Source organism: Numida meleagris, chromosome 5, assembly GCF_002078875.1.
Source record: "Numida meleagris isolate 19003 breed g44 Domestic line chromosome 5, NumMel1.0, whole genome shotgun sequence".
Lineage (NCBI taxonomy): Eukaryota > Metazoa > Chordata > Aves > Galliformes > Numididae > Numida > Numida meleagris.
The window spans coordinates 38103954-38127034 of NC_034413.1; the positions used below are offsets into that span (position 1 = coordinate 38103954).

The 23081-nt window shown below is 41.4% G+C and overlaps 1 protein-coding gene across 7 annotated transcripts in view; it reads left to right on the forward strand.

The window, feature by feature from the left end:
- Window positions 1-23081, forward strand: part of ERBB4 (erb-b2 receptor tyrosine kinase 4) — a 538439-nt gene that overhangs the window by 423890 nt on the left and 91468 nt on the right. For all 7 annotated transcript variants that reach the window (XM_021398689.1, XM_021398691.1, XM_021398690.1 and 4 more), the window contains 3 exons: window positions 1030-1162; window positions 3717-3839; window positions 4328-4426. In XM_021398689.1, the coding sequence (XP_021254364.1) occupies window positions 1030-1162; window positions 3717-3839; window positions 4328-4426 (355 nt within the window). The remainder of the gene's footprint in view (window positions 1-1029; window positions 1163-3716; window positions 3840-4327; window positions 4427-23081) is intronic.

Here is a 23081-nt window from a genome sequence, read left to right on the forward strand (position 1 = left end):
GGTTTGAGGGCTCCTACCCAAACTAAGTGAGGGCGGAAGTTGCTTCGACTTGTTCCTTGGCAGGAGCTTGTTTCTCTGCACTGACCACATGGGAGATATCAAAACGTGCACACATAAGACACAGTGAATCTTTGAGACAGTCTGTGTTTTCTGCTTGTATAGTGTCTGCCATGATGCCAGGTTGCTGTATCTTATTGTTGTTGAGAAGTAAGCTAATAATTGCAGCCGGTGTTGCTCAAGGTCCTAGAAAGTTGAAAGGTCTTGCAGAGATAGTGGGGGACAACACTACTTTTTTGTGCAAAAGCTGACCTTAGTTTCCTATTGTTTGTAGGAGACTTCTTAGCTCCCACAAAACAATCTTCTGTTTGGGGTTTTTACTTTGCTGGTAAGAGGTAACAGAACCATATGGGTGCAACCATAAAACCCTTACCAAAATATTCATGTGGAATAGTAATGAACCAAGAGTGTCTAGACGGTGCACGGTACTAGTAATGAACTGCTTTATTGAAACTTTAATATCCTCTACTTGAGCAAGGCTTGCATGTGTATGATGCCTCCAGGTTTGTCTTTGATACAGCGTTTCTGAAGTTTCTCCTCCCTTCTCTAAACTCAGAAAGATGCATCGTGTTGGTAGTTCAGGCAATTTTTATTTTCCCCCTAACTGCACAAACCCATAAGTTAATGTAGTTGGAGCCGAAGAATAAGTACAGGTAAACAAACCTCTTGCAGGAAAACTGCAGGTACCCGTATCTTCATTTTGCCATTGCAGATTTGCGTTTGCCATCAAAGTGCATGTTGTGTCTCCTTGTCCACACAACTCTTCACATGTGCATGGCAGTTTGAAAAGTGAAGTTGTTATATTGATGGAAATCAAGAGAAGTTATTAATATGTTTCCCCTGATTTTATATTTGGTCCAACTAAGAAACTGTCACACGACAGTAAGCTTTCCAGGTGATTGTGTTTTGTGTATCCAGCCATTCTCTGGTCTGTCACCCCACCTAACAATGAAGTCTGATTCTGATTGCTAGAACCCCTTTGATTGCTGCGGGAGTTATTGGTGGCCTCTTCATCATCGTCATCATGGGCCTGACGTTTGCTGTGTACGTTCGACGCAAGAGCATTAAAAAGAAGAGAGCGTTGCGGAGGTTTCTGGAGACAGAGGTGAGGGTGTGCTCCTTCTCACAGAACACTTGGAATTATGGGAAGATTCACAGAACTGTTCCGTTTCTGTACTAAGTATGTTCAGGTCTCCAGTCAACTTATGAGAAAGCAAAAAGATTTCTACAGACCTAACTTCAACAGAACTAAACTGGTGGAATGAATGAAGCTATTTCAGCATGCTAGTTTTCTGTATGTATATGGATTTGTAGCTATTTAAATCTAAAAAAAAGATTTGCATGTTCACCTAGCCATGTTCCACCAGACTTTGGAGTTCCCGTCCTGCTGTCAGTTAAACTTCTGTCTTAGTTCATCAATACTCTAGTAGCTCTCATGCTTAAACATGGTTAGTTTTCTTCCAGCGCATACTAAGGCCAACTTTGTCTGAAGTTTCTTCAGTGAGGTCTGGTGAAAACCTTCAGGAATGCTTAAATGCAAATATTGTCACTTAACTTTTGATCCTAGTATTACTTTTGTGGGCCGAATTCTGTCAAAGCCTGTGGGTATGTTCTGTGGTAATAATGTGCTTTAATAAGTCAAGATACTTCTCAGAGCATAACCAAATGAGCATTGTAGTTCTGCTGACAAATATACATAACGGATCTATAGGACAGAGTGCTGTGCCCATTCTGTCCTTCGCTTTCATTTGTAGGTAGTGGAGGAGGCAATCTAGGAAATATTTCTAAGCATAACGTGTAGTCTTTATTTGTCAGTTACAGCAGAAGTGATTACTGCTGCCTCCCCACTCCTATACTTCGAAACACTTTTGATTATGATGTTAAATTAGGGTTCCCCTCTGCAAGATAAATGATCAATCTTGGAAATACAGTTCACTACTGATACTTCAGGAAGGCTTTTTTAGAAGTGCTGTTTCCTGTTTTATTGTAAGGGTCCTGCTCTCACTTAACTTCCCCTCTAGAGCTTGAGAAAAGGACTTATGCATCCCCTATCTCTTTTCCTAAATACCTTTATGCCTGGCTAGAATTTGTGTTGCTTGTTGAATACTGTTCAGGTTTATAGAAAGCTTAACTTAATGCTTTTAGATATGTAAACCTTGCCATCTATCAGCCTCTACTTTAGCAGAAGTGATTTAATGCAGTTGGTCTTTGTTGTACTGGCTTTGACAACAGCTCCTGTTCTTCATTTGGTCCGATAAAAGCTGTGTGTGGTGGTGTTTCTCCTGAGGAACTAAGGTCTTAGTAGAAGTAGTAGTAGTAGGTCTTAGTATGTGGGGAGTCTATTGTCTTCCTGTGAAATGGAAGATTAAATCAGGAGTATTCTGAAATAAACACACACAGCTTCAGCTCCCTTCTCTGTTTATAGCTGAAGGTTATAATAAACCTATCTTTCCCTTGGTCATTCTCAGTAAAACTCTACAAGCATATTTTTAGAATCCACAATACTACTTCCCCCAGCCATTCCTTCTGCAACACAGAAGCTGTTTTCATGCTTCTCAAACTGGAAGCACAGAAGCACGCTTCCAGTCTGTCTGGTTTTTTTAATAGGGAACCTTCTTTCTTTCACCACATGAATACTGGGCATCTAAACAGGAAGTAAGAAAGGGAATTATTCTTTTACAGGTGCAGCTCACAAATAATTTCTATGATAGCATGTCTTGTTGCTGTTTCGTTTTATGTTTTCGTACTCAAGTAATTTCCAACTAATGATATTCCTACCTGAACCAAAATAGTCTGATAAACTGATCAAGTAGTCTGTGATGCTCGAAGAGCCGTAGCAGGAGTTCTGAAACTGCAGAGGACTTAGCCTTGTAAACAGACAACTTTGAAATACTGCAGTGGTGTGAATCCCATTTGAGTAGGAGTAGCCCTGAATTATTTCTCTTGTCCTGTAAAGGAGCAGGCTGTTTTTCATTGTTTAGAGTATTGTCCTTTTCACTTATTTTTTTTAATTTATTTGTAAAGAACCATTGCTTTTCTGGCAAACATGGTACAATATTGATTTCTAAAGTCATTTTTAACAGAATGTCCCATTGTGGTTTATTTATAAAGTTTCTTGGGACATGATTGTTGTCTTGAACAAATTGCTTGATTGTGCCTTTTTTTTTTTTTTTTGCAGTAAATTATTGGCTGTTAAAAATTGTCTCCTTTAAGTCACTTTCTTCTCAAAGTATTCCTCCTGTATGGTTCGGCAGAAATTGAGAAGAATAGTCCCTTCCCCCAAAACAGAATAAGAATGTGATGAGCCATTAAGTCAGGGTTATTTAAAAGAAATACGACTAACTTAAGAGGCACTAAAATGGACAAAAATATAATGTGGTCCACTGATAATAAATGCTGTATTTCTGTCACGTAGAAAATATTTATACTGCCTCCATTAGCAGAAGTCCTTGGGTGCATTACTGTGACACCAATTCAATTTCCAGTTTGTAATTCCATCATGCAATTCCTGCTGGAAATGATTACATGTTCAGTGAGGATTTTTTTCATAGTATTGCTCAGTTTCTTAGCAATCTAACTGGATTGGTCGTTTCCAGTATAAACATCTTGTGAGTTTTCACACTTTCAAATACTTAACACTGTTGGACTTCACTTCGTAGCTCGTGGAACCCTTGACTCCAAGTGGTACGGCTCCCAACCAAGCACAGCTTCGTATCCTGAAGGAAACTGAGCTGAAACGAGTGAAGGTTCTCGGCTCTGGAGCCTTTGGAACAGTATACAAGGTAAGAGTCTTTTCTACGCAGTAGTGACTAGCCTCATTTAACTTGTGAACAGTCAAGTTCTGACCTAATTGCTGGTGATGCTAACTAGTGGGATTTTTGCGGTAGCTTTGGTGAGTTTAACATCAGATTCTAGAATAAAATAGTCCAGTATTTTGTTTAATTTTGTGGGAGTCAATAGGTAGTGGAGAACTATGTCCATCTTTGATTTGCTTATATTGCTCCATTTAAAGTCAGTTGTATACAAGAAAACGAAGAGGATCTAAGGACATTTGCTGGCATATAACCATCCATGTACGTAAGGGTTTAGTTTTGATGTAAGCAGTAATTTTGTGAGATTTCTTTTTTCCTTTTAATAGCTTATTTTCTGTATTTTAGTTTTGATGTTCAGAATTGAACTGCATAATGTGACAAAATACATCAAAAAGAAATGTGAGATGTTTATGATTGTTGTCTTACTAGTCTTCTGTCATTTTGCCTTATCTTTCTAGGGTATTTGGGTCCCCGAGGGAGAAACGGTAAAGATTCCTGTGGCCATTAAGATCCTTAATGAGACCACTGGTCCCAAAGCCAATGTGGAGTTTATGGATGTAAGTTGCTTTGCATCTTGGGGGGTTCTTTCTTCAGTCCACAGAGGTTGTAAAGAGGAATTTCTGCCAGTCGCTTTCCTTAAATAGCAGAAGGAGGTTTTTACACAGGACCAATATTGTGCTGATGTTTAGCATGTGCTACGACATGGTGGCCTACACACCAAAGCAGCTGAGTTTCAATAGGGACACCTCCTTCTGTTAGTCTTTGACAAGCTGTCTCTGTGTTAATGCATTTCTATGGTAGCAATGCTAACAAAAAAAAAAAACTATCATCAAACAAGGTCATCTGAGGGTAGGTCAATGCTGCTTCTCTGAAGTAGAACAACTGGACGGATCAGTTGCTTTGCCCTGGTCAGATTATTGCCTGTAGGTAATTGTGTTCTGGAACCCTAAATATGTGGACTGCCAGGGTAACATCAGTGCCAAGGTGGTGAAGGGCTGGGTTTTTCAACATGCAGATGTCATGGAGCTTAAGATGTCTGGAGTTTGCTTATACACAGTCATTCCATCACTGGAAAGCTGAAACTCCTCTGTCTCGTGTGCCAGCTATTTTCCATATCTATGGCAGAGAGTATAGAGATGAGAGAAGGAGTTACGGGGGAGCATCTTGCTATGTATGCGTATCTTCACTGGTGTAGAACTCACAGGAACAGGAACTTAGCTCTTTTCTGCTTCGGTTTCCCTCAGATCTAAGCACTGAGAGTCTGGGAGTAGTCAGCAGCAGCAAAATGTAACAGGGGAAAAAAAATAAAGTATGCCCAATTTTAAAAGTCCTTTGGCTTTACTAGTCTAAAATACTGTTAAGAAAAGGTCAAGATCATCATTTTTATGGATGTTCTATGTTCAGTCTTTTGCTTTGTGTCGAGATTAAGCCTCATTGACACTGAATGTTTGTGTCCAAATCGGAGGCAGTATTCTGACAAATAATAGCAATTTGCACTTTTTTGTAAAACCTTCTTGTGAACTTGAAAATTACATAGGACTTTTAAATCTTGAAGGTCTGTTTAGTGTACAGCCTTAATTTGTTAAGCATTAATGGGACTATAAACCGCAAGGAGATTGTACTCTCATTATATAATCTACTCCTACATCTAGAAATTAATAGCAATGTACAGTTACAGCTCTAGCTATTTCAAGCAAATGATCATGAGTTCTCACAATGGAACTAAAGTTGTGTGTAGACCAAGGTGCTTCTTATGCTTTTTTAAAGAGCACCGCACCTACACGTTTATGTTGATGACATTCAATAATCATTGTGTACAAACAAACAAAAAATGGGCTCTGTTTTGATGAAATGAATTGCACTAAGGGGATAAAGAGGATTGGATGTTTGCTTAAAGGACAAAATAATGGTCAATGGCGAAGCTCCAGAAAGTGGAGATCTGGTGTTCAGCAGTCCATTGAAGTGAATGCCAAAGGAGTGGAAGGCCTCTGAATGCAAGCTGCGTGTGCACTGTTTGATGTCAGTGGACAGTGATACAGATTCCATTTTCAAGTAGATGGAATTGATATTGCCATATGAAAGTCACTGGAAGCGTACAGTTTGTACCAGATGAGGAGCTGACCTTCTGATAGGAGCAATTACTATTATTTCTCTTCCTTTATATTGATTAACCTTGGAGCACATTACAACGAACATGCAAGGTCCTTGTTAAAAGACAATGTTGCTTGTTTGAGGTTTTGTAGCTCAGCTTCATCAGCTGACTTAATTCACTGGACCTCATTTCCCTCCAGTGTATGCATCTGATGAATGGCTCAGAAATGGAGAAATTTTCTTGGATACTGTAGAGCTTTTAATCGTGTAGCATGCAGGCACAGTAGGAGAGGTTTCTCCTTATATTAACATTCTTTTGTGAGCCTCTAATCCAGCAGTGATCAGGTGGGGGAATGGTGTAGATTGTTGTGAGTCCTAAAGGTCAATAATAACCTGAAGGTTACTTTTAATCATAACTTAAAAATAATTAGACCCCATCATCAGCTGATAGAAGTAACAATGAGAAGGAATGTTTTGTGTCAGTGCTGTATTTGGTATGTGTGAAGTGGTCTGTAACATTCCTTGCTGTGCAAAATTGATGAGAGGGCAGATAGAATTTCACTCTTTTGAAATAATTTTTCATGCAGTGGTACAGAAGTTCCTGCCATCCTTACCTCCTAAGTCAGCCATCCATTTCCTGGAACAGCCAGCATTTTAGTAGATAACATTTATGTAAAAGAAGGACCTACGCATTGTTTATGGTTTTAATATGACCACTGCTTTCTGTCCTGGAAGGGACATAACTTTAAACTGATAAGCTATTATGAGGAGATATTCTTCAATGGAAGATATCTAAGTGAAGCTGTAGTAGGAAACTCTTCTATTCCTTGTCACACTGAGGCTTTGGTGAGTATAACTATGCTGGTTGAAATGATATTATCTATTGACATTATTTTATTAGGACAATTTATGAGTACATGTGAGAGCACAATCCATCAGTTGTGCTTTCAGTAAGAAAAGTGTTATGAATGGCCTTTGTCAAAAGCAGTTACTATTTTTTTTTAAGTTGTATAGGAGCTAACTGCCATTAGGAGCGTAATAGACATTGACTTCAGTGAAGTGTCTGACAATCTTTTCCGTGGGATGGGGAGGTTAATGGGTAGGAGGTATCATGAGTTATTCACTTGACTTTCCTTTTTTTGAACTTGTCAAGTATGGGTGTGCTTTTGTTGGCAATTCTTACTCAGCTGTGTGCGTCCTTGTACTTCCATTAAAGCTTAGTATTCCCTTTAGAGAGACTGTGGGGAACGTAAAGCCTCTTGCAAACACCGGTTTGTGTGCACAGAGGGTGCTTGGGACACTTCGCTGTCTACAGCAATAGTTGGTAGAGACAGCAGTGGCATGTTCCATTGGCTCTGCTTTAAACTTCTGATGTTGGCAGAATGTAAGTCTTAGAGTGTTCTGAGATTCTACTAAATGTTATGCTGAAAGTAAAGAACAACAATTTGGCTACTGGGCTGTCATTTCAGCACCTTGAACATCTGCTAATGGATCTGTAATGACTGTAATGATACAATGTATGATGTTAGCACCTCCTATGGCCAAACACCTCCCACCAGGGGGTGATGAATTGGATGTCATCAAAAACTACATTCCCTATTTGGAATTTTTCTTCAGGGAATGGCAGCAGAGTCTATCTTCTGTGTTTTCTCCTCAAATCCCCAACTACCTTTCTTTAACGCTTCTCCCTGCTTTCTTATATAGTATTTTTTTTTCTGTGGTAGTTCTGTGTCGCAAGCTAAGCTAAAGTCTACTGCATATCCCATATTGCCTTCTCCAGGGAAACAGAAGAATGTGGACTGAGAGGTTTTTTTTTTTTTTTTTTTTTTAAAGCACCTTACAGAGGTATTTGATAATGTTCTGTTAAAGTTAGGTTTGCTTTTCTTTTTATTTAAACAATTCCTTCTGAAGTTCAAATTGGTGGTCATTTATTTCTGGAATAATTTCACAGGCTGAAGAATTTTCCCTCAGGCATTGAGATAGTTTGCTGCTTGGGGTGTTTTCACCTCCCTGCTAGGCTCACCACACCCTCATGGTCCACAGAAGAGCCCTGGAATCTGAACTCTGAGTACAAGCACGTTTGCTGCTGCTGTGCCTGTGAGTGTGTCTGGGAGGGGAGCTGCCAGTGGCTGCTGGCATCCAGAGGGAAGGTGTCCTGCCCCTCACCCCAAGGCTGGCAGCTGTAAGAAAAGATGAGGCTGTTGGGAAGGTAGGAGAAGGCTTATTATGAGAAAAGTCAAATAAGCAGCTGAGAGGCTACTTGATAATTGAACAGGGACTTGTAATTTCACTTGTGAAAACAGTTTCCCCTCCTCAACCTCTAATTATTTGACTGTTATGATTGTCTGGTAAGTCAAGTAGCCTGATCAGATGGTTTAACATCAAACCAAGTGCTCAGCAAATAATGTAATACATTCCAGAGACACACAGCAATTGGAAAGCGTAGCAAGCCATCTTTGAGGCTAAAAAAATATCTTAAAATGATTGTGTCTTGGGGAAACAGACGATTGATGAGAGCCTTTCCTTTTAGCCCTCTGAGCTTAGTGTTTTCAGGAAGTAATCTTGTGAGCTCTGATTCTGTCCAGGGTTTTGATCCACTTACAAATTTAATCTATCCTCACTGAACTTAAATGCTCCATTATCTGTTAGAAAATAATTAGAGGCTGCGAGCACACGCCTGCAAACACAGAGTTCCTTGGAAGTCCCTGAGCTCATTGAGATGAAGACAGTTTGACTGATAGTGGTCAGCTGATACTGGACCAGAAGCTAATAATAGAAGGCAGTGCTGCTTAGCTAGGTGGGAAAGTTAACTTGGGAGAAATTAAACTGAAGGGTTTGGGATTTATGTTTGGAAATAAATTTCCCATTCTCATTTATTTCCTGGTAAGAGAGCTTCAAAGGCAGTTGGTTTCTTTTATGGTTTTATAATTAAGATCTAGGGGGATTCTTGACTCCTCCTAGACTTAATGTAGTTCCCTGCCATCTCTAGTAGCAGTGTTCATTGGGCAGGAGAGCGTTTGTCAAGCAAACTATAAAGGTAATTAGTGACAGTGACCTCTACCAGGCATATGGCAAACAAATCAAAGCTGCCTATATAAAGGGGGCTGATACATGCATCCTTTATTCTGTCATATTTGTATGTCTGTCTAATTAAATGAGCAAAGTCTTCATCTACTGCAAAAAGTTAAAACTTTTCCTAAATTGTGTGCCCCTCTTATGTATAATAAAGACAAGTGCTCAAGGCGTATCAAACTTAGGTTTGGTTCAGAGATTTCAAGAGAAAAGAAATCATTTGTCAAAGAGGTTTTATCTCCTGTTCAGCTGGAAACCAGGAGGGATCTAGATAGGTCTAGTTGTTTCCTTGTTTCTCTAGTTGTGTCTGGAGGGCACTGTGGAGAGTGCAGCCAGCTAGTCAGGTGAATAGGGTAAGAGAAGTCTTCTCTTGTTTCTACTATTTGTAGTAGACATAGAGGGGTCCTGTGCTGGAGCTCTTGGGTTCCTTCCCTAGCTCTTGGCAGCTTTCACAGAGCTGCTGGGGCTTCCTATGGACAGACTGTGATGTTAAATGTGTTGATAGGGATACATTTTCTCTGAGGGTCCTTCTAAGATCTTGCCTTTTATTATGAGTGTATGGGTGACAACAGAAAGATTTTTGTCTATCCATTGACTTAAACTTAATTCCTTGTATATACCTCATGCTGCCTAGCAATGTGTTTGAGCTGGGTCTGCTATCAGAGGTTGAGTGGTACATGCAGGCATTTTGTAGTCCTTCCACTGACTGCAGGGCTGCTTAGGAAATACCACTGAGTTAATCCTGAACCTCAGTTTAAAGGTCAGCTTTGGGATCAAATGCCTTTATGGCAGCAGTTAGATGTTTTTCGTTATCCTCTTCTGCTGTCTTTTATGTAAACACCTTTCTTTCCAACTATAGGGTCCCATAAGAATATCGGCTAACAAACAGCAGTGTTGCTGCATTTGCCTGGCAGTGCTTCAGCTGTGAATCAAACAGGTTTTCTTTCCATCACGTTAAGTTGCTGTGGATGGGAGGCAAAGGAGTGAACTAACTCATCTGATTGTAGATTCACTTTTGTTCGGTCTCCCCTCTTCCTCCCACTTAGGCACGCTGTAAGTGTAGCCACTTAAGAGGGGGACCTGCCTGCCTGTCAGTTCCAGGCACAGAAGCTCACTGTGATTGCAATTACAATTTCCAGCTTGTCCAGAGATGCCAGAAATCAAGCTGTCCTTGAGAACTCTGCATACCGCACGCGGGCCCCGAGAGTGATCAGCCGCTACAGAAGCTGGAAATGTGATCGCTACTGAAGGTTAACTGCTTTTAGTCCTTTGAAGATTAACTGTTTCAAGGACACATTCACTTCTATTTCCAACAGAAGTAGTCATTCTCTTAAATATTTACTTCAGTAATTTTTCCTTCCATAGTATGCATGTGTCTGTGGGGGGTGTGTTAACTTTCCATATGCAAGAGCATATGTCGGTGCAGAGAAAAGATGAAGCCTAAGCACAGGCAGACAAGCCAGGCTATTTGGAAACAGTCCTGCTGGTGTAACACTGAGAAATACAGTGAGAAGAGGAGAGTGGTGAGGCAATGACAGTGCTGCCCAGAGAACTGTGGGTTCCCCATCCCTGGGAGGTGTTCAAGGCCAGGCTGGATGGGGCCCTGGGCAGCCTGATCTGCTGGGGGGCAACCCTGCCCTTCGCATGGGGGTCGGACCTGGTGGTCTTGGAGGTCTGTTATAGCCTAAGCCGTTCTGTGATTCTATTTTATAGAAACCCTGCACAAGTTGGTTAAATCTGGGAACAGGGAGAAAATAAGGACTGTTAGTTTAGTTTGTTCTCTGGAAAAGAGCTGTAGATTAATTTAACCTACTAAAACTTGTAATCAGATTCAAGTAGTAGTATTGGTTACGAAGAGCATGCATGTGAAGGAAATGTTTTGTACTGATCTATTAAATTTTATTTACTTTGAAGAGGTACACCAGAAACATGGTTGATGCATGTTGATTCTCCTATGAAGTGTACGTTGGAGCAGTTACTGAAATAGGAAGACAGCTATTTGCGTAGCTGCGTGTGTTATGAAGATCAGAAGATGAAAGCTTTTGTTACGAAGCATTTAGAAGTTGAACAAACAAGGGGTGGGAATGACAAAAAAAAAAAAGAAAAAGCAAAGAAAAGAAGCAAACAAAAACCCCACACAAATCCTTCAAAAATTAGAGTTAAATGCAAACAAAATAGCCTTAGTTAAACATAAGCAAAGCAATTGGGAGCACTGGAATTCTTTGCAGGACCTTTCTGATATCAAGTGCAGAAAAAAAAATGACAAAACTTGGTAAAATGGCAGATTATTGAGTAAAGTGATATGTTATGAGAAGAAACTGATTCAGATAGCCAATTTTATAGCAGGCTTTGGCACTGAGAACTGGGCTATTAGTGCTGACTTCAGACTAAAGGAAACTGAAAGTAGTGAAGGAGCTTTGCATTGCTTTGCATTTTTTCTTTGTGTCATTTGCTCACATTAGCAATATAGGATAGACACTGTAATGTTTAAGTTTCTAAAGTGCATTGTGTATGCCAGAATTTTACCACACTGATTTTAAAAAGTTAAATTAAAAATCGGGTTTTTATGAGCCCTCTGCTAATAAAAAAAAGAGGTGCCATTTCTCCCAGCAAGCCATCACTAGCTCGAGGTTAACAGTGATCCTAATTAGGTTTGTTAGAAAGACTGAATAAGAAATAGCCTGATATTTAAGTCGTAGGAGCTGGCTGTAAAACTGTATTTATATGCCGGCTAATCATTTTTGAAGTACACTTGCCTGTGATTTACTTCAGTGCCAGATGGGTAGGCTATTACGGATCAGATTCCGCATGGAGACTGGTGCTGAGGCTGTGTATGGGCAGTAGCACAAGCTGCAATGCCCAGATCAGCAGCAATGCACGACCTGAGTGAGGACAGAGGGTCCTGGAGGATCAGTGCATTGTATTCATCATGCTTGTTTTCATACTGCTGAAGTGTCAAGTCAGCTTTAAGTTGAGGGAGAACAAGGATTTTAGAGTTGAAATGAGGGAGGAAATATATATTTTATATATACAGATACACATTTGTGTTTGTTTTTAATAGAAATGTAAGGGTAGGGATGTGCAGGTTATAAGATCTGAACTTGAAGTATCGCTGCTGAAATAAGTTTTGTCTTAAAATCTAAGAAAATGTAGTTTGGAATATTTCTGCCTTATTGTTTTGTTGTAGAAAATTGGAAAATTGTTTTCCCCATCTCAGTGCTGATCTAGACACCTCTGATACATCAGCTACTGTCACGAACTTACAGAAACGGAATAATTAACGTCTGTTCGGATTAATATTCTACATATTACATACAGATGGTAGTCAACTGTCCCTATCACTGCTTGTCACGTAGTTGTAAGAAATAAGAAATCTGGTGCATGACTGGGTTGTTGATGATCTCAGTAATATTCTGCCAGTGCCTTTTAGGCTTAAGTACAATAACCAGGGTAAACAGAGATGGAGCTGAGGTCACAACGTGGCTGTCAGATCACAGCGCAGTAATTGCTGGTTTGAAATGCTTGGATATTGAAACTACAGTTCCAAAAATAAAAAGATTTTACATGGCAATATTTTCTATATTAACTTTGGTGTTGCTGCTTATTGCAATATATGTCATTGCTTGGCCCTGTTAAGATCAGAAACCCTTTGTGCTGTGTGACCGTGGTGAGGTTGTCCCTGCCCTGAAAAAATTTCTGTCAAGATAGGTACAACATATAAAGGACAGAGGAATTATTTATTTCTCATCTTCCCTTCATGGATGGGACTCTGTGAATTGCAAGATAGATTTCATAATCTCTGAGCAAATTCTTTGATGTTATTATTATCTTTTTAAATTACATTCTGATTTAAAGTGTCTACTTAGAAAAGCAGATATTATGTGTGTGGTGAAAAAAAGCTGTTTTCTCTAATTACTGAGAACATGTCTGTAATACTCTTTTCAAACACCTCTTGTTATCAGTCAGTGCTTGCCAACAAGTCAGGGATTTCAAAGAAATTGGATTACACAAGATATAAGGCACATGTTGTATTAAGGACAGAAGAGAAATTCAGTATTCTTCCCGTTGTTACGTACAAGGTGATTAGAATCGTTTCCTAAAGGATTCTGCTTCATAAAGAAGCTTTTAGTGACATAGACAAATAAGCATTGTGTGAAATTGTAGACCAGGGCTTACTGTTTATTAGTGTTTTGGCAGACAAATGATTTTCATAGAATCATAGAGTCATAGAATGGCCTGGGTTGAAAAGAACCTCAAAGATCATCGAGTTTAAACCCCCATGCTGAGTGCAGGGTCACCAACCACTAGAACAGGCTGCCCAGAGCCACGTCCAGCCTGACCTGGAATACCTCCAGGGTCAGGGCATCCACAGCCTCCTTGGGCAACCTGTTCCAGTGTGTCACCACCCTCTGTGTGAAAAAATTCCTCCTAATATCTAACCTAAATCTCCCCTGCCTCAGCTTAAAACCATTCCCCCTTGTCCTATCACTATCCACCCTCACAAACAATCGATCCCCCTCCTGTTTATACGCTCCCTTCAAGTATTGGAAGACCACAATGAGGTCTCCCTAGATCCTTCTCTTCTCCAAGCTAAACAAGCCCAGTTCCCTCAACCTTTCTTCATAGGCGAGGTGCTCCAGCCCTCTAATCATCTTAGTCGCCCTCCTCTGAACTCATTCCAAGAGCTCCACATCTTTCTTGTGCTGGGGCCCCCAGGCCTGGATGCAGTACTCCAGATAGGGCCTCACAAGAGCCGAGTAGAGGGGGACCACCACCTCCCTCTCCCTGCTGGCCACTCCTCTTTTAATGCAGCCCAGAACATAGTTGGCCCTCCGGGCTGCCAGCGCACACTGCTGGCTCATGTCCAGCTTCTCGTCTACCAGGACCCCCAAGTCCCTCTCTGCAGGGCTGTTCTCGAGGACTTCTTCCCCCAGGTTGTATAAATACCTGGGATTGCCCTGGCCCAAGTGCAGCACCTTGCATTTGGCCTTGTTAAACCTCATTAGGTTCTCGTGGCCCACTTCTCCAGCCTGCCCAGGTCCTTCAGGATGGCTTCCCTTCCTTCCAGTGTATCAACTGCACCGCTCAGCTTGGTGTCATCTGCAAACTTGCTGAGGGTGCACTCGATTCCATCATCTACGTCATTGATAAAGATGTTGAAGAGCACCAGTCCCCGGACTGAGCCTTGGGGGGCATTGCTTGTGACCGGCCTCCACCCTGATATAGAACCATTAATCACAACCCTTTGGCTGTGACCAGCCAACCAGTTCTTAACCCAGTGAACAGTCCATCCTTCAAATCCATACCTCTCCAATTTGGAGAGAAGGATGTGGTGAGGGACCCTGTCAAAGGCTTTGGAGAAGTCCAGGTAGATGACATCCATCGCCCTTCTCCCATCCACCGATGCTGTCATCTGTCATAGAAGGCCACCAGATTGGTCAGGCAAGATCTGCTCTTGGTGAAGCCTTGCTGGCTGTCTCTGATCACCTCCTTGTCACGTATGTGCCTTGACATGTTTTCTAGGAGGATCTGCTCCATGATCTTCCCAGGCACAGAGGTGAGGCTCACCGGCCTGTAGTTCTCCGGGTCATCCTTTCTCCCTTTCTTAAAAATGGGAGTAATGTTTCCCTTTCTCCAGTCACCATGGACTTCACCAGACAGCCATGATTCTTCAAATATGATGGAGAGCGGCTCGGTGACCACATCAGCTGTCTCTCTCAGAACCCTAGGATGGATATCATCTGGCCCCATGGACTTTCATACATTCAGTTTCATGAGGAGGTCTCAAACTTGTTCCACTGTTACAGTAGGACAGAGTCCGCTCCTCTCACCCACACCTCGAAGTTCAGGGTCCTGGCAGACATGGGAAGCCTGACCGCCAGTGAAGACGGAAGCAAAGCACTTACTGAGCACCTCAGCTTTTTCCATGTCTGAAGAAGCCACTTCTCCATCCTCATTTATCAGAGTGGGAACACTCTCCTTGACCTGTTTCCTCCTGCCTATGTACCTGTAGAACCAATTTAAAATGTTTAAGGAAATAATTACTTGGATTTTTGAGCTATGTTAACACATGGCATCTGCATTCAGTTTGCTCAGTCCTAGCTTCAAACGTGTTTATTGAGTGATTTGCATAGGTGCATTTTATGATATGGAACAGTATGGATGAAATGGTAGGAAATGGCTGAGGTGCAGTCAAGCAGCTGTTGAGCCGGTGGAAATGGGAGACTTGGGTACCGGATGGTTTTGTTGAACAGGGTCTGACTAAGGGCACTTTCTCAAGCATCCAGTGCTGAGCAGGGGTAATGCCAGAGGGTACCAGGCTGATTCTTCTTGGGATTTTTTCCTTGGGTCGAGGATGCTTTTTCTGTCTAGGCAGTGCCCTTTGCTTGGATTCAGTGGGATGAAATGTGTATTTGTATAAAAGCAGAACCGCATTCTCTGGACATTTCCTGAAACCGAGCAGAATAGTTGGTTTCTAAGTGAACCCTTGTTGGTTTGGGTGAGTGGCTAGAGTACCTGCGGGAAACTAAGTCATCAGGGAAGTTATTTAAATAATCAAAGTGGTTGGAGAAAGATTGGAAAGAAACAACATTTGAAATGGGGCAAGAATGTCAGTTTCTTGGCTGAAATTTTTCTTGGCAGATTTTTTTTAAATGTTTTCTTGAATAAAAATTATTTCAAACTATATATGTTAGACAAAATCGTAGTCAAATTCAAACTGGAATATTGAACGTATTTTTTTCTTGTGTAATTGGGCTGAGCATAGCAGGGAGGAGGAGTGGGAGGACTGGTGAATTCTTCTGAGGAAGAGTTGGGAAACATTTCTCAGTACTTGGTCATTGATGAGGATCTGAATGCAGCATCCTTTCTGATTTTAAGCAGCGAGGAGATGCTTCTGCTCCCTCTGCAACTAATTCTCTTATACCAGGTGGGAGAACAGTTGCCTTCTTGACAGTGCTGTCATTCAGCTGAGAACATGGATCTGAGTGGAACTGTAGGCTACCAAATGTTATTGATGTTGATGTTCACATGAAGGCTCAGCGAGCTGTCAGTGTCTTAAGGCTCCACAAAGTGTTTGAGAGCACCTTGTGTCACCATGAGCATGTTCCACTGAGCTGGTGCAGAAAAAGTGAGAGGCTCCATGTAGCTAGGAATGTACCTGTAAGACTGGAGATGTATGGCAGCTTTTGATGATTTTGTGATCTGGTGATGCCAACTTTGAGGGGAAAAAAGAAATCTTAACAGTGAACAAAACCGTCCATTCGAATTTTTTTTTGTTTAAATGTAATCTTCCCTCTTCAGCATTTGAGTCCTGAGTGTGATGCTGTTATGAATCTGAATACAGACGAGGGAAACATGGAAATAAAGAGTCTATTTTTAAGTCTGAAATGTGATAAATGAACTACCTGGGCTATGGATAAAATGTATCTTTGATTAAAACAACTCTGTTGATAGTACGCTTGTTGAAATTAGGTTTTGATGTGGTGCTATCCCTTTAAATTGATCCTGAAGTAGAAAGGTGCTTTGAGTGTGCGGTTATGGAGTTAAGCTTTTCAGTGGTACTAGAAAATTTCAAAGCAGTGTCCTAAGACTCTTCAGAAAGGGGAGAGAACTTTGATTTTTTTTTTTCCATCGCTCATTCTTGAGACCTTGCCATCACTCATCAAAAATCAAAGCAATAACTCCCTTCTTCTGAAAGAAATCTGCAGCTAAGGCTGAAAATGCTTATAAGCTGGTCAGCGTTGAGGCTGATTTACTCTCCTCTTCAAGTAACCTGAAATGATTATTTTTCAGTGTTCTTTTAAGACTTCAAACCTTTTTTTTTTCTTTTTGCAATTACGTGAAAATAGGAATAAACAGCACTCTTTTGACAGACTATTCTCAAATAATGATGCATGTCACAAACTACGTAAAATGCATCAGAATGATGGAGTATCTTTACATGTGATCAGTAAGGGGGGATTCCCAGTCTGTAATCTGCTGTTACTTCTCTTGAATGCTTTCCATGGAAATGTTTACAGAAAGGTTTGTTCTGGTTGCTGAGCTCATGAACTCGTGGCTGCCTATGCGTAAAACAGAACTGAAAGCAGGCAACAGTTTACTCTCTAATCATCAGAATCAAATGTTGTCAGACAAGGTTGGCAGGAAGGCTGGTGAGAGTTGTCCTCTGGCTGGATGTTTGGTGGAAAATGTTCACATAACTTGTTGAGCACGAAGAGCTCTGTTCCTTTAGGCTTCAGATTCCTCCTCAGCTGTCTTAACACAGGTTCTGATGAATCGGGAGACATAATTGGTACAAAGGCAGCTGGGAGAAGTCAGAAGCATATGGCGTGTGGGTATAACAAAATGCATCTCCTACTCCATCAAACATTTAACCATGTGCTTTACTCTGAGCACTTGTGCTCTACTGGAAGCAGTGTGGTTGCCCATGCCCTCAGTGTTGGCAGGACAAGGATCACTGTACTATTATTTATTTCTCAGAAATTTTTAAGGAGCCAGAAGGCTTCTATAAGCACGTGAACATATCTGTTGCGATGTGAGTAGGACATTATGCTCTTCTAAGGCGGACGCAGTGTGTTTGACCCATCAGTCTGTAATTAGCACCTTCAGGAGAGAGAGCTTTAAGATCACTGAATTGTGCTACTTTTAAATGTTTAGAAGAAAGTGGGGCATCTCTCTCGTAGATTTAAATCGTATGGGCATGCATTTGAATTCAGCATCAACAGTGCAGGCTGAGCCTTCCAGCGCTGAGTCAACAGGACTACATAGTAAGTACTGTAACAGGCAGTCTCAGTGGCTCCAGCTGCACTTGGAAATGCAGCACATCTAAAGACATGCCATCTCCAGAGGAGGAGTAAATCTCACCATTTAAGCACTTGTACTCCAGTCTAAGTATCTGGTGACTGTTCCCTAACAAAGGGATCTCTGTCAAGCTCCTCGCTGGAAGCTGAGCTTGAAAACTTTGGAAGTGGAAGTATCAATTCTCTAATGTCCAAAGCCAGCCAGTCAAAACCTGTAGTCTCTTTAATCGTAACAGTTTGTCCTAGCTCTGAGTAAACATATCTGAAAAGGCTCATACTGTTACATTCTGTATTTGTTCACATGTAGCTTCTTTAGCAGGGCTTCCTAAAGCAAAACAATTACTGGGGGAGGTTTCAAGGGGATAGTGGATAGAGACAGGAAGGGCCTTGCTTCAGCACTCATGCCGTGCCTGCCAAGCAGTGTGAATGCAGGCTTTAGCCCTGAATGTGCACTGCTGGGCTTCTGTGCAACAGCTGTAGATGAAACTGCCTGCTGGAAGTACTGATCATGCTTTTCTCCTTGGAATATGGGTGTGGATATGTAGAAGAGTTTGTTTGTTTAATATCTTTTTTCATTTGCTTCAAAGTCCTGCTTCTCTAGTGAGAAGTTAAGAGAATTTGTTGTATGTGACCTCTGTGTTGTCAAAGTCTCTGAGGACAGCACGGTGCCAGAAACCTGTTTCATCGTAGGGCACAGGCCGCGCTATTGCACTCTTGAGCCAAGCTGAAGCATGTAGCTCAGTCCTGTGGTAGTAACCTCAGGGCTGAATCTGCCCTTGAAGCATTCAAATGCTGTTGACTGCATCACCTAGCAGTAAAATGAGTTATATAAGCTGTCATCAGGTCCCAAATAAGACTTGTGCCCGAAAGGGCTGTTAAATGCATCTGCTTCTAACAACTATAGAGCAGTTCCTGGAAAAATAGTTGTGGTAGCTAATGGTGTTGGTGTTCCTCCCTCTGCTCACTGCTGTCCCTGTGTAGGACTCAGATAGCCTTTGCTGGTCCCTGTTGCTGCATCTCTCAGTTTGGTGTCAGAAATGGCTGAGATGCTTCTAAAGAAGGTTTGCAGAGAGAATCTGTCTGAATGGTGAGAGACAAACCCCAAGGATTGTATGGTAGAGTAGTGCTGTAAAGCAATTAAAAACAGGGTCTGGCAAAGGAAGTACAGGGGAAATAAAACAATGGGTATCACTGTCGTAGGATAAATGTGGGTATATGCAGTTTTGAATACATGTCTTGTGCTGTCTCTCAACTTAAATATTTGCGCAGACTGCATATGCTAAGTTGGCTGTAACCTAGGAAGTCTGTAAGGCCAAGCAGACAAACAATATGTATTGAAAACAAGTTGGATCTGTCCTGAAGCAGGTCAGACGTAATCTGGATAGATTTTTGCCCTAGCCATTAGGAATATTGTAAAATGAATGAAAAAAAAGCAATATATTTACAGCATGATGTCTCCTGTTACCACGGCACAGTTAGCAGTTTTAGAAAAATGCATAAGACATTAAGAATTAAGCTTATAATAACTTCTGTCTTCTCAACAATGATGAGGAAAAAGAAGGGGTTGCTGTTCTTTAGTTCTTTTGCTTTGTCTTGTTTTGGGGTATTTTTTGGCAAGAGCAGTTAGAAACAAAAAGCTAGGAAACCAAAGATTTCTCAGCCTTTGGCCCTGCTTACCAAACTCTCAGGTGCGTGTGCTTATCTGGAGCAGTAAAATGTGCTCTCAGCTTGCTGTGCTTGAGGCAGCAGGCCTGTGGGACCTGTTTGGAATGGGGAGCATGTTTCTCCTGCACTGGCTCTGAGGAACAGAGTATGTGAGAGGGACACTGCTCTGGAAGATGACATTGGTACCTGTAAATGAACTCCTCCCAGTGCTGTGTGTTGTATGGCTATTGACACTGTTAACAGGATTTATACCCGCCATAAGCAGCTGAAGGAAAGTCTCTTGACCAATTTCGATGTTCACTTTGTCATTAGAGCGGTATTTTATACATGACAGGGGGACAGCAAACTGTCAGCTCTGCATTGCCTTTATGCCATCTCCTGGCACCTTGGGAACAGTCTGGCCAGGGATGCTTGGCCACGCACTCAACTGCTTCCTGGTATACTAGTGACAAAGTTGGTTCTGGAGGAGGTTTGTGTCCTGGACCACACTGGATGGAGAATAAATCTTCAACACGGCCATCAGCATGGCATTATTTTACCAGTAGTGGCCCAAGCACCTCATTGCGTCCAGTGATTTACAAATTCAGTGATCAGAGAAACACAGGCAGCATCCCGGTGTGATGTTTAGGAACCAGCATGCCGTCTGGTCTCCATGCTCAGTTATTAGCTATAATGGTTAATGGCACCACCTCAGGGAAGCAAAGCAGGAAGCTAAATACCATCTTGTCAGATGTGCTGTAGGTGTTGGTGCACTGTGGTAACACTTTCTTCTCACGTTCTTAAGAATTGTTCTAAGAATTGTTCATTCTTCCTCATCACAGAAAGCTGAAACAAAAATCTTGCTTTAGTTGGATTTTCAGTTACTTTTCAAGAAAGAACTCAAAGATACTTCAAACATGGCTGCAGTGTGGAGGGTAGATCAAGAAACTGTTTTACCTGTGATTTTAAAAGCTGTCTGAGGAATGAAGGTGACTCAGGTGACCTGTGAGAAGTGAGTGGCTAATTCCTTTCATCATCGGTGTTGAAAGATGCTTTTAGCCAGGATGGAACTATGTATGTATTCATACCCTGGTGGCCAGCTCTACCTGTCTAAGCACATTTTGGCTGGTCTAATGATGGGTGCTCTGAAGGCTGCTTCTGGCCTCTGTCTCTTAGCAATTTCACCTCCTCAGACCTTTGTGGAGAAATCAGTCATAGGGCTGGCGATGGTTCACGTGGGGCCTACATGCTCACCTTTCTCGTTGGGTGCTGTAATATGTTAGTGAACGCATGTGCCAGAAGGATCAGTGTAAAGCATTAAAAATAACGTGCTTGTAGCTGGTTAATGTAGGGCTGTAAATATAAATCACATGTGCTGAGCTTAATGCGCGTGGTGGTGATGATTTAAACATATTCAAAAGGAGCAGAAGAGAGGAGTGACCAACAGGATGCATGATTTCTTTGTTAAAAATACCATATGTGGGCAGTACAACAGTGAGCTGAACACAGAAGGCTCTGTTACAGTCACCTGTGTGCTCTGTGCTGAGGCTGTGTTGGCACAGCTGTGGTCCTGTCAAGCTCTGTGCCATATCAAGGCCTTTTTGTGTTCCTCTTCCCCTCAGATACATTAACGCTGTGAGCAGAATACACGTACATGGTCTTGGTGTGAAGTAACGTATTTAGTGTCTCATAGTACCTAGCCTCAGCTGGTCAGGGCTCGCAGTGGGCTGCAAAATGCACCTTAGAGGTAAGGGCAAGAGGAGCTCCTCAGCTGCTGCCTGCATCCAGGCTGGATGGCTTATAGCTGCCCTGTGTCTGCCTGTCACACGTTGCTGTGGTAATTAATACCTAAGAAGTGACAGCGATATAAACAAACACCGGAAAGAGACCTGATTTGGCTGAGGAGTTCCTCAGTGATAAGACTGTGTTCCTGCATATAGATGGAGAGTGCCTCGTGTCCATCCTTTCAGAGCTGTCCCCTCAGCTGTCATTTCTCAGGTGCTGATGTGAGCACGTGGTGTTACAAAGACTGATTCCTCCAGAAAAGATAAAGTATCTTTATTACTTTCCTCCCTTCTCTCTTTTTTTATTTCAGCCTGCAAGGGATTTTTTATATCAGGAGAGAACGATAAAGTGATTTGGGGCTCAATTCTCACTTCTGCTCAGTACTTCCTATGGAACAGGATAATAGTTTGAATTTTTCTGACCTGCAGTTTCTTCTCCTTTAAATTAGAATGTTAAGTACAATTTTCAAAATAATTTGTGTGATTCTTCCTGTTGAGCATTGAGTCAAGATCTGCAGATACAAGGCTACCAAAAGATACAGGACATTACAGACTAATTTTCAAAGGTGCCAGCATCAGGTTGTCCGGTCTCTGAGTTAGGTGCTTTACCTTGCAAAATTTAAATAGGAACCATACTGCTAAGTGTGTAAGTGCCATGGAAGTTGTGGCTGTAAAGTCCTTCAGTGTCCAAATTGATTTTTAAAAGGAAACTCTTGTTCTCTACTTGCTGAACAGATTTTTAAAACGCTACTAAGTGATAATGTTTCTGTTGTTGTTTGTTTTGTCTGATTAGGCTCCAGAAGAACAATTAGAATCTCTTTTACTTTGTGTTTATTCTGTGCTGGATAGACATAACCCTGAATTTAGTTCTCCTGTAGATGGTAGTGTAATAAAAATAACAATACTTTTACTAATGAGAATAAATATGTGAAGCCAGGATTCATGCTGAATTAATATCCATTAGTAACTTAGGTCTATAATGAAGGCTTCTCTGCTCTGTTGTGGCTCTTAATATATTGCAGAGCAGTCCATAATACTGTATTAACAATATTTTTATTTTTTTCTGGCACCGTTGCGCAAAACTATTGGAAGGGTATATGCTTTCCTGTAACATCAGAATGAGACAAATGACACTGCATGCTTTTATTATTGTGCAGAAGTGTCTTTCCTTTGAACTCAGTCTTATAAATGGCAAGTAGCTGGAGACTAATGGAGCACATGCTTCAAAGCTTTCCATCTGGTCCCTTAGTAAGCAAAAACAATATATTGTCTGTGTTCTAATCAGTCCTCATTACAGAGCAAAGTACTCCCACTGCAAGTTCTGGAAAAACTCTTAACTTCACTTGGTAATGGAGAGGGCAACAAGTACCATCTCACTATGCATCTGCAGGGAAAAAGTGAATGGTGTAAAAGGGGGAAAAAATGAAACCAAGTAATTTTTGCTCTCCAAAAATTGATGATACATCTGATCTGTCAACATAAATTTATTTTGGTGGCCTTCATTGATATTTCCTGATGACAGCAGAGGAGACAAAAAATACTTTAAGGAGATGCCACACATATTATTTGAGTAAGAGAGAACTACATTTTAATTGGAGCAAGTTTACTTAAATGATGATTCCTTATCTCATTTAGATTGGAATCTCCCTCGGAGCCCCTCCTCCAGTCATCCCATCACATAGCCCCTATTGATTTACATATTTTTTTTTTACATAGGTTTCAGAAAGAAAAAAGGAGGAAATATTCCCCCTAATGGAGGCCATCTGTTCTTTTCTTATTTGGGGGGGGGGAGAGGGAACCTACAATTAGTGTCTCATCCT